The 12,841-nt window shown below is 36.7% G+C and overlaps 1 protein-coding gene across 5 annotated transcripts in view; it reads right to left on the bottom strand.

Annotated features, from left to right (window-relative positions):
* Window positions 1-4,533: 4,533 nt before the first annotated feature.
* The window catches only part of CNTN3 (contactin 3), a 246,970-nt gene continuing 238,662 nt past the window's right edge, over window positions 4,534-12,841 (bottom strand). For all 5 annotated transcript variants that reach the window (XM_037905324.2, XM_043551777.1, XM_043551776.1 and 2 more), the window contains 3 exons: window positions 8,885-8,997; window positions 6,453-6,621; window positions 4,534-4,805 (listed from right to left, as the gene is read on the bottom strand). In XM_037905324.2, coding sequence (XP_037761252.1) covers window positions 4,702-4,805; window positions 6,453-6,621; window positions 8,885-8,997 — 386 coding nt within the window. In that variant the 3' untranslated portion in view covers window positions 4,534-4,701. The remainder of the gene's footprint in view (window positions 4,806-6,452; window positions 6,622-8,884; window positions 8,998-12,841) is intronic.

Here is a 12,841-nt window from a genome sequence, read left to right on the forward strand (position 1 = left end):
CACATTCCCCAAAAGTCTGAAGCCTAAAAACAAACAAATTAAGACTTTCTAGCAGTGCCTCTTGCTACTCTACTTCATTAACAGTTTCTAAAGAAAGGAACACTATTCAGACACCGAACATAGATGCCGTATGTCGATGGCTAAGGTTACCGCTGTCCTGCACGCCATGCAGTCTAAACACTTCAAGCACGGAATAGTGATTGTTGGGTCTGTGACTACATGGTTACAATACAGATTTGCTTCCATGCTTATAACACCTGCATATCAAAGCATGGGCATGTGTAGTAGGGCCTAAGAGCTGACATATTCCTTTGGCAAGTTGAAAGAACTCCAAGAGCCTGTGTTTGTGATGCCAGAGCTGATTTGTTGCTGCTCAGCGGTCTTTGTTTCAGGACCCGTCTTCGAGACTCTGTTTTGCAGACTGAAATAAAGACTTGGATTTATCTTTCAGAGCTTTGGCCAACCTCCCCACCTCCTTTATTATTGTTGATTTGTATTACCACAGCGTTTTAGGGAGGCAGTGTGGCCTAATGGATAGACCATGGACCACTCATGGGTCAGGACTCCGTTGCACCGGGCATTCTATTTTTCAATGCTTCTTTTGGCTTCGGTATAATGTTTTGGAATAATTAACTATAGTAGAAGGATACAACAGGATGGACAGCTATTCCCCCCACCCATGCTACATGCTGCCTAAATGAATACAAATTAATGTTTAAATGATGCTATTTATAATAGATTTCTGTTTTATAGCTACCACTCAAACTAACTATGCTCCACTGATGGGGCTTCAAATGATTCATCATTTGCACCATCTTGGAATTATTGATATAATGTAGAATTGGCTAGTTTCTTTGTAAATGCTTTCCCTCCCTTCTTACCAATAAAAAAGCAGAAACACTTTCGCATTCACCCTTCGTAGTCACACAGTGATATCAACCATTTTACATAAATCATATGAATAATTTTCCATGTTCTTTAATGTAATTCCTATAGGATAGGTTTTTAAACAGTGGTCTACAACATGGAAGGTGTATAGAACCTGGTTAAAGTCAGGACGGCAATTTGGCCGACTGTATGAAATATTTTGAAATAGACTGAGATGTGGCTTTTTTTCAGATATTGTTACATTTACAATCACTGACCATTTCTTCTTCTCTGCAATACTTTCCTGAAGACCCCAACAAATGCTATTTTCCCACCTCATATTGCATATCGAAGTGAGTCCTGCTTGGATAAATAAATATTAACCTTGCCAGACTCTTAAGCTAAGGTGCAGTTTCACAAATGGAGTCCAGCTTAAACAAAGATTCATCAGAGCCTTTGGGAAACCATGGTGCAAAGGCTCTTTTGGATCTCATTCATCACAAATGTACTTGCCAATTCACAATCCTAGGAACAGGATTCAAAAACTTGCTCATCTAAGAAAATGGCCTCTATGTTGCCTTTTGATTTTCAAGCTTGCACCATTTGGAACAGCTATACACTACATGGGTAGAGGTCACAAACTCTTATTTGGTTCATAATTGGCTCTTTTAGTAGACTGAGAATATGTTGGATTTAGAAGCAACTGGCAGGATATGAAGGCCATGCGTTCTTCTTAGTAACATTGCCTAGCTGTGCCAAATGCCATTTTGAACATAAGGTTTAAATGGCAGAAAAGCCCAGGTTGGATTTTCCTTTAGTTTGGCTTGAGAAGGAGCGGCTGAATTTTCTGAGCAGAAGCCATGCAAACAGGTCTTGCTATTGCTGAGATAGGGAGAAGGATCAAAATATGAGCAAATGCAGCTTGGGGAGGGAAGATAAGAAACTAAAGAAGGGAGTGGAAAAGAATGAAAACACAACATTTATGAACTTAGTGGGACAGTAAAGCTACTCACATCCATGTTTACAGGACTGGAGTATTCAAACAGTAAATCTAGCTTCTGTCCCCCAACTCTGCATGTCTTGCATGCCAAAAATAGATACTTTGTTGCTGGTGGCACTTAGGGACATAAAAGGGCTGTCACTTCTTTGCATTTCAATACACATTCCATACCTTTAAATAATAATGTATAATAATAAAAAATTCTTAGCTCCTCTATAATACTGTCTATCTGGGGATCTCAAAGTGCTTTACAAAGGAGGTATCATTTTAATTTTACAGATGGATAAACTGAGGCACAGCTAGGTGATGTGACTTGCTCAAGGTCATTCACCAAGCAATAGAAGGGCTGGAAATAAACTCAGGTGTCCTGAGTGCCAATCTATTGCTCTATCTTCTAGGCAAGACTGCCTCCCTTGAAAATAAAATATTAGGAAGGGAAGTGGAGAGTCATCAAAAACTAACACAAGTTTAAGGACTAAATGTTTAAGGAAATGGGCCCAGGCAGATCTATATTATAGTATAAGAAACGTATGAAAAGAGTACGTAAACCTAGTAAAGTCAATGAGAATCTTTCTGTTGACTTATATACCTTTTGGATCCGGCCTCATGAGAGCAGAGATGGGGAAAAAATAGAGAACTGGCAGTTAGCAGGAATGCTGCTAAGAATATAGAAGTGTTGTGGTTGGACCTCTTTACAATGTGCTCTTCTGAGTACAAATATGTGATATTGAGAGGGCAACATATTTTGAAATATTCCAATATTGCTTAATGTTATAAATATTTTATTAGAATAATAGAAAAAAATGCATACAGATAACCATAGGATACACACACAACTGAAAGTTTAAGGATAAATTTCATACTTTTCAATATGAAACAAGATACTCAGTACATATCTCATGGAGATATATAACAAAGTTAAATAATGCACTAGAATAATCATGAAAATGACACTGCAGAATTTCTTAAACAAGAATAGAAAGATTCACCTTTCATTGCATGAAACTGAACTATATATTTACTAGGAACGTCTATTTCCCCCCATGTGTGGCTGTTTAGAAATGTCAATGGTTAGCCATATTGAAAAACAACTAGCCATTTATGTTTTTACTATGTATGTACAGTATATACAGACCTTGCTTGGATAGCTAGCAAAATAGTTTGCGTGTTATATTAATGTGAATTTGATATCTGAATGCATATTAAAACATTACTACAGTGATGTCAGAATTTTACTGATCTTGGTTCACTTGAGGTTGACATTTTTGATTTTTTGTCTGTGTTGTAACAATTCTTTGAGATTAAACTGAAAAAAAAATCATTTTTATGTCACATGAAAATCTGACACTGTAATTTGCTATTCGACTGAAAGCTATCTGAAAGGATAGAATAACATATGATCTGTCTAAGCATTGCAAATGTAGAAAATCAAATGTACCAGGTTTGGCATCTCTTTTATATATTGCTATGGAACACATAGATTTAGAACAATCTCTGTAATAACAAGGACAAAAAGTCTTTGCTTATATATATATCTATATATCTATTTCTATATATCTAGTAAAAGCTACAGTATATTGCCATAATCATACCAAGAATTATACGATGTTTATGGGATTTATTATAGAATGCCAGCCCAGCTTAGACACAGAGGTCCCTTTCAGCAACCAAAAGGAGAAATCTGGGTAGCAGCAATGCTAAAAGGGAGCGTAGGAATAATAGCATATATTGAATCAGGCATAGTTTGCAATGTGATGTGGTAGACAAGGGGCCAATGTAATTTTGGGCTGAATATTCAGAAGAAACACATCCCAGAGCAGGAAGGCAACAGTCCCTTTCTATAAGGCCATGGTGCATCTGCACCTAAAATACAGTGCTCAGTTCTGGGCACTGCATTTTCCAAAACATCTTGGGATGTGGGAATTCAGAGAAGGGCAACAAAAACGATCCGGGACCTGGAGAGATCAGGTTATGAAGACAGAATATAGTGCTAAACACGTATGCAATAACCTGGCAAAGAGATGAATGAAGTAGGAGAATGAGAAAAAAAATCTATAATTAATTCAAATACATATAAATGGAGAGAAAGAACTTGTGTTCTTGAAGGGAGGTATAAAAATGTATGCTGACTATGAGGAAAAAGAGAAAACCTTTGAAGTGTGGCTCCCAAGAGAAGTGCTGGAAACCCTGTCTCCTGGACTTTCAAAGATAAATGGGACAAAACATTGACAGGAGATGGACTAGGTCTTTTCCATCTCTAATACCTATGATTATCTGGTAGATTTAGAGTAGATTATATAAAAGGACAGTATGCAAGCTTATCTGAACGTACTTGGTAAACACACTGCTTTTAAAAGATCTCATTGTCCAAGATTTGTCATTAGATTCCAGTTAAATATGCATCCGTTTTAATCTGTTTGTGTGAATTAAAATTATTCTATCACAATGACACGGGACATACTCAAAACAATTTAGTGTCGCTGCAAAAAAATGGAGTTCATCATAGAGCTAAGGTGTATCTGAGACTCTGTGAAGCTCTCAAACTGTAACATAATACTCTTACTCTCATTTACATCAGATTTGACGAATGTATTATGTAAACTCCTTTGGTTCAAGTATTAAGGCATTTTAGATTCCTTTAAAAGGATTTGCTGAATTTTTATATGGTGGGGTTGTTTTTTTTTTTTTTTTTTTTTTTACTTTCACCTACAATGGAATATGAAGTATTTAAAAACACAGAGTTGAAAAAAAACCCATGCATAACCACTGCATTTTTTTTTTAAAAAGCACTTTTGTTAGTAATGGATTTAATGTATCCAATGAATGACAATGTATCACCACAACACTGCATTAAAAGTCAAGAAAGTTACTATCCGTATGAAGCTGGATAAGCTGTAGATGTTCCAGATTGATGCGCCAGAACCTCTTGCATCCATACCTGTGACAAATGAAAAAGTTTGGGATTAAATTAACGCAAATATATATGAGGTCTCAAAACATGTTACCAGAAAGGACTCTGGGACAGATCCTCAAAGCTATTTAGGTACCCAACTCCAATTAAAAGCAGTGGGAGTTAGGAACCTAGATACCTTTGAGTATCTCGGTCTCTGTTATTTTACAGATAAGATTTATTACAGTTCTTCATTTCAGCTAATCAAGGCAGGGTTTACCAAATAATTCTAAATATTTATAAAGAATTGAAATACATTCACATTTCAGGAGCATTCATGGAACTGTCTTCATCTTTAAGATTATAAATAAAAAAGAGCCATCTGAAAAATGAAAATCTGATTTTTTAAGATACATACATACACACACACACTTATGTATATATATAAAACCTCACTCTCTCACACACACACACACACACTATCTAATTTACATGGTAATTTACCTATCCAAAAGAAGGAAGTTTATCATGAGTAAGGACATGTGAATGTTAACTGATTTCCTTTTTAACAACTTATTACCATACAACATACAAGCATGGGTTTTTTCCTTTTAATCAGTAAGGTCTCCATTCATATAAAGACTGGTTCCCACAATTGCTGGCTGTGGATGTCAGGCGCAAAGTCATGATTCAGTTAACTAAAACAAAACAGGCGGTGTGACAAAATACTGGGAACATATATATATATATATATATAAAATTAGTGGTGCCATTTAATGCCTATTGTTGAAGCACTTTAATCCCAGACGTATAAATGATTAACAATTTCTCTGTTAATTTCAGATGCTAGTTAGCATTACTTTGCATTGTGAAACTCAATTAAACTCAGCTCAAGTCACGTTCGTGATCCTTACGGTATTATGTCTGTCTTGTATCCTGTCATCGGGGTATAGAACTTTTATAAAACATTAGCAGAACAAAACCTTTCATAAATTTTTTTCAGGAGGCACACACTTGGCCAAATCCTCAACTGGGGTAAATCCGTGAAGCCCCATTGTATTCATGTTGAGAAACTCTAAAGCCTAAGCATTCCCAGTGTACTATATTAGCGTTACTTAAGGGACTTCCTTTTCCGAACATTGTCACTATCTGCTTTCTTTCTAGATGGCCAGGGAGTTCCAGTTAAGGTTATCTAGCCAGGAATACAAGTGAGTTCCTCTCTCCACTCCTTTGATCAACCTATAGTAGGTACTTATGTAACAAGATGACGTCACCCTGAGCAGAGCATCAGCACGACACTTACTTGGACTCTCACAACCTGGAGCAACAAAGATCAGAATTTATGCTCCTTGCGCATCCGCTTTGCCACTAAGTTTTGGAATGAAATGTCAGACAATATGTCAACAGAGGAACCACAGCGTTGACAGGGCACTGATCTAGGAGTCCAATGACTTGGGTTTTCTTCCCAGCTCTGCCACTGACAAGCTGTGTGGTCTTGTGCAAATCACTCCACCTCTCTGTACTTCTGTTTTCCCCTCACGCTTTGCCTGTTTAAAATGTAAGCTCTTCATGGCATGCATCATCTCTTACTAAGCTGTATGTATGGTGCCTAGTACTGTGGGGTTCTGATATCAGTAGGCTTCTAGGCATTACTGTAAGATAAAATAACGACACCTCACATCAGTGACTACATACTAGTCAGTTTGGGAATCCTGATCTGATCACTGCTAGTGCCATCTCCACCGTCAGTTGTTGCTTTTATTTCTATGATGTAATCCTCATTGAACGGGAGTAAAAGTTCTGCTGATGTCATATTTGTGTTCAGTTCATTCACATGGTTTTGATTGCTAGTCCTGAACAAAACCTGCAACAAAAAAAAAAAACAAACAGAATTTTTGGTGATGCTGCATGCAGTGTTTCTTCCACCATGTACTGCTCCGAATTTTGTTTTCTGAAAAAGGGTTAAATTCTAAAAAAAAAAATCCAGGGGGAAAAAATCTCAGTTTTGGTTGACTTCATGTAGCAGAATTATACTCAATATCTAGAAAGGCAATAAAAGCAGATAACATTAATCAAGCTCTTTTATCCCAGCTTTAATCTAAAATGGCACAATATATAATGATAACAAATGAATAATATATTCTCTTGAGTTTCTTAGTAATGTATTGTTCTATAAATTATCCCTCCACTTGGAACCAGTCATTATCTAGATCAAACACTTCAAGCAATAAATAGAAAGGGGACGCAGAGAAGGGAGTTAATAAAAATGTGGAAATTATGGGCTACACTGGAATAAGTTCAGCAAGTATTGAATGATTATTCTGTCATGGAACTTAACTGCATGTGTCCTGTTGCATTTTAAACTGGGAGCTATAACCAGCTCTGGGTTATGTCGGCTTCCATTGAGGTAACCCAGGGTTACAGCCCAGTGTTAAAAAATTGTCCTTGGAGGAGAAAGGGTATTGGTGATGGTGTCACAGTAGGCCAATGTGCCCACAACCCCCTTTCTCCCATAAGGTCTGGATTTGGCCAGCACAGCTTCCAGAGTAGGTGGCCTGACTGGGAAGATAGCACGGGCTGAAAGCCCAGAGAATATGTTGATCCAATGCTTCCCCCAGAATAGCATCCATCAGACGAATTCTTGCACTCAGAGTCATCCTTGGATGCTAGTGGTAATTGCACGAGAATGACACAACTTCCAATGGTATCGGTGGGAATGGAGTGAAAAAATAGCAGAAGTCCACTGGAAATGTAGGCATGACATCCCACCATAAGTTGTCAATGCCTATCTACATTATAGGTACAAGTTTATTGGGCCAAATTTTATTCAGTTGGTGAAAGAGACAAGCTTTTGAGCTACACAGAGCTCTTCTTCAGGTCTTGATGGAGAGCTCGATGTAGCTTGAATGCTTGCCACCAAAGGAAGTCAGTCCAGTAAAAGATATTACCTCACTCACCTTGTGTCTCTGATTTCCTGGGACCAACACATCTACAACAACACTATCTACATTATGACAGCCTCCTGCGTTGCCCTGTAGGTTACAGTACTGCTCAGAATCTTTATAGCGTTGGCACACCCCTCCCCCTCTCAGCCCCACCTCTGAGCCAAGACATGCCCCTCAAAGCACGACTTGTGCGAGGTGGACCTCGGAGAACAATTTTATGGCTTTCTTCCTTTATAATGGCTGTGCTGGGAGAATCCTCCCCTGTCAAATGTGGGGCTTTCAGGGCCCCTTGATGCTGCTCCAGGGCCCTTTTACTTGGCGTAAACAGTCTGAAGCAGGGGTAATGATCTCTCCTCTAAGTGCCTAAGTCACTTTGTAAAATGGGTTTTAGGTGCTTTTGAAAACTTTTACCCAGTGTAACAAGACTTCTGTAGTAGGTGTTTGTATTGTATTTATTGAAGCTACAGCCAAGGCAACCTAATGCTGTGTCAAATACTGCAGAAGAGCTAGGGTTGAATCTGTGACTATGTATATTTGCAATCCAACTATGACCTGCAAGCCCAATGACCTAACTTTCCAGGTGCCTTTCATAGGCTGTAACCAACCATCAGTCTCTTGTTAACACAACCCAGAATGGTTCGAAAATGCTGCCAGAATTCAGACGTGTGATATAAATACTGTTTACAGTAATAACATTGAGGAGTGCAAACAAATGTAGCTCTGTAGTAGCATCCTCTGCAATTAACTAAGAGATAGCAATTGTACAGGGCACATATAGATTTATAGCACTCTCTGAACATTGTTTGCTGCTAGAATACTATTAACAACAAAAGTTTTATCAAGGCAGTAGAAGTTTTCCCACAATAGTTAAAAAGCCATGAACTTATCAGTTTGACACATGGCAATACTAAATCAGTTGGGCCAGCATTGCAGTTCTGACGATTTCCACCAGCCAAGGATCTGGCTCACTTTGTTTTGTTTCAAAGGAAATAAAATAAACAATGGCTATAAAAAGGAGGTGCGGTAAAGATTTTTGGGAGTGGTATCATGCACCCCACGATCAGGAGTTATGCAAAATGGCTGCATCTGCAAGCATTTTAAACTCTACATTTGCTGCCTTGGAAATGAACAAGCTTAAAGTGTGTTGCCATAAAGTACTCTAGCTATACCGTTTTTACCTACCTTATATCCAGTTACTTCGGATTCATTCTCCATTGCTTTCACTTGCTCCCAGTTCAGTACTACCTTGGAATCTGTAACATTCCATATAACGTTTCCTGGAGGCTGACTGGGTGCTTGAAATACAGAATGAAAGCATGATTTTAATTTACTTGGCATTAGTGATTTATTATACATCAGCAAATAATAGTTCAGGTAATTGACTGTCATTACATGTTAGATGTAAAAGCAACTCAAATAGAGCATCATCATTTGTAGACTGTATGGTTCAGAGACTAAATTGGAAAAACAGAAGAGGAGATAAATAGATACACACAAAAATGTTATTTCTGACTTATTAATCTATGGTCCTTCATTGAACATGGCCAGATAAAAGCTTTTGTATCTAGATATAAAAATAATGAATTAGAACAAATTATAGTAAGTGGAATGATGATACAGACCTTTTACATCTTTAACATTTTGTTAAGACTACAAATATTTTGCAATGAATAACTTGTTTGACAAATTTAGTCTTTCTTTATTTGAATTTATTGGTTATGACAAAAGTATTTGATATTTCTTTTGCTACTTTTTTTTTTAACTCTGTGGTATGATTATGAAGAGTTATTTGTAAGTTTTCAATAATTCCCATTAGAGCTGCAGTCAGACAGGTCATTGGTCAGCTAAACCACATAGTATTCTCTCTGATCCCTGACAGGATAAGGCCAATATTTTCAAAAAGGACTAGTAAATGTTGGGTGCCCAAATTTTTGAGACAACTCGAAGGGCCCAGATATTCAAAAACAAGCTCACAACCTCTGAAAATCAGGATCCCTTAGTGTCTCGAGTTGTGAACCTAAAGAATGAGGCATCTGGAGTCACCCAGTCATTTCTGAAAATCTTGTCCTGAGCACATAACACACTTGAAAAGTGTAACAGCCTACTAAAGGTGCCAGCTAATAGAGTTAGCTATTGTTCAAGGAGCATAAGTCTAAGATTTGGTGCAGAATGGCCAATCTCAAACTATGGTAATGACCTTTGGTGGAATTTGTAGTATGAGCATTTTGAGTGCAAATACTCACTGGAACAAAACTAAAATTGTTTCACATAAGAAACTTTGTAATTTTTCTATGAACATGCATATCAGTAAATCTGGACCTCACATATGTTCATACAAAGCAGACACAAAAGGTGTATAGATAAGGCTTGAGAATTCATTTTAAAAGTCAAGCAAATATTCTCTTTTTCCAGTATTTTCCTTGCTCTGATTACTAAGTAGGATTTACCTTGATGAACTAATATCCAATTTCTATATATATAAAAGGAGTTTGTCAAATAAAGTTTTTTATACCCGAGAGCTGAGTGTTATAGCGTATTTTCGTAGTTCTCGCACATTGATATTAAGGTTGGGTTTGAGAATAAATAAATTGTTCCTTCAAACCCACAGCAAAATAGTAATATGACATCTGCAAACAAGTGGAAAAATACACAATAATTATGCATAAATCATAGGCCTCTACCACTTGACTTACCGAAGTAACTCACAAGTATAGATGGGCAAATAATCAAATTTTTGGTTCAGTGGATGAACCAAAAAAAAAAAAAAATTGGCTGAACTGGATCAACAGAAACAATTTAAAAAATATCCACTGACATTAGAAAAGTAAAAAAAAGTATTATTTCAGATCAAATGAAATGTTTTGTGTGACTCAGAACAGAACATTTCATTTTTGAGGGTTTTAACCTTTGTAATGTTTTCATAATAAAACCGAGTGAACTTCCAAAACAAAACCTCTTTCCAAGACAAAAAAATCAAAACATTTTGTTTCAGAAATGCCAATATGAAGTGTTTTGACATTTCTGATTTTTTTTATTTGACCAAAACAATTTGCCAAAATTGACCCAAATCGATGAATTCTTTCATGACCTGAAACAACTGGAACCTGCATTTTGTGCACACACACAAAAAACTGCATGACAAATTTTGCCCAACTCCAAGCATGTGAATAGTTCCACTGACTTCACCGGGACCACTGATATACTTAAAGTTAGTTACATGCTTAAGTACCTTGCTGAATTAGGCCTTCAGTGCAGAACATATGTTCTAATGAATTTTATATATATTGCAAGTAATTAAAAAATGTTAAATTGTTTTATCATTTGGGTCTATGAGTGAAGACTTGCACAGTTGTTTATCTGAACTTTTGCATAATTCAAGGTTTTTAAGGCAGAACAGCCATTCTTGATTTTTGGTTTAAAAATATTAATTTGCATAAAGATAAAATGCACAATGTAATGTTTAAACCTAAAATATGTTGCAAAAATATTCTGTCAAATATTTGGGATAAACAGACTATAACTTACTGAAAAAATTCAAAACGCTTTTTTCTGAAGAAAAATTAATTCTCCCCAAAACAGTTAACGTCCAACAGCCAGTGTTTGGAATGTGATAGTTTTAGTCCACTATTCCACTGACTTCTCTCCTATGCAAATAACTAAAATGTTCTCTTGCACAATGTCCTTGACTTAACCCAACCTCTATAAGCTGAATTCACAGCTTACTAGCTTTATGTTAAGTTTATAATTAATAGAACTATGGTCATTTGAAAATGATCTCTGCCTCTCCAATGGCTAGGACAGTAACATGATAACCTAAATGGGAGTATTCTGCTGCAGGAGATATTACAATAACTGATTCCTTCTTGCTTCATTTCAGGACCTTCTTTACCAGTTGCCAAGCCTATACAGAAACTTATATTTGCATCTCTCTATACCACATCGAGAAGTTTCAATTAAGAGAGAGCATCTAATCATTATAGACCAACTGTGAGATAATTGACCATGATGGGAATTATGAGTCCCATGCTGAACTGAAACCTATTAAAAATGAAATGTGACTGGTTGACTTTCCCTCAGAGAGTTTTAATTAGGTTTATTCCTGGCATGGTGACACAAAATGAATTTTACCATTAGATTTATGGGAATTAAAATAGGGGAGTTGCTCTGATGGATCAATATATTGCACCTCTGCTTTTAGTTCTGCCTGATGGGATTGAAAACAATGAAGCTATTAGGGCAAGTTTTAACAGCCTTTGCTAGGAAGTCACCTTCAGTGATACTCTTGCAAGGTTAAAAAAAAAAGTGATGATACTCTCTTCGAAATATGAAAGTGTGCATAATATTTAACAAGGGGAAACATATTTTCAAAGGTGGTTGATACAGAACCTGCAATGGAAACAATTTAGTATGGCTTACAGCAGTGTTTTTAACTGGTGCTTTCAGACCCCCAGAAGCAATCAATCACTGGAGTTGTGAGGCAAATTTTATAACAATCTAATGCAAAGAAAATCTTGCTTTCCCCCTTCTCTGAACAGCCTTACCCATGCAAGTCAGGTTTTCTGTCAACCTCGCAAAACACACCCACAAATACATTTATATAGGCTTAGCACTGAAACACTGTCTTTTTACTCTTACTTTTATAAGATATGAAGGGGGGGGCACAATTTTTTTTTTCTTTGAATAAGGACTTGCCAGCCTGAGGAACATTAGCTTTAGGCATAATGCAGTGATTATGAAGAGAACATTGACCATTATATAGACTGTGAAGTTGAACTCTCATGATCCATGACTATGGTATGTGACTTGTATGTCTCATGTTAGAGGTTACTATTAACTAATATCTTAGAGGTTGTATGCTAAAATGTGGGAAGTGCAATTGTAACATATATAATCATATGCACAATAAGAAGTGCATTATTCAAGAAGATCTGAGGGGGTATTGGTGGGAATTAAAAAGCTTAAAACTGATGGAGCTGATGGAAGAAAGGAACACTTATTTTCAACAACTTTTAATGAAAATGTGTCACTGAAATTTTTGAATTTTCAAATTCTTCAAACACTTCTGCTCAAAAGAAAGTAGAGAATGAAAAGAAAGGGATAAGATGGTCATTCTTCTCTGATGAGGAATGTTTCATGAGT

This window comes from Chelonia mydas, chromosome 7, assembly GCF_015237465.2.
Source record: "Chelonia mydas isolate rCheMyd1 chromosome 7, rCheMyd1.pri.v2, whole genome shotgun sequence".
In the NCBI taxonomy this organism is placed as follows: domain Eukaryota; kingdom Metazoa; phylum Chordata; order Testudines; family Cheloniidae; genus Chelonia; species Chelonia mydas.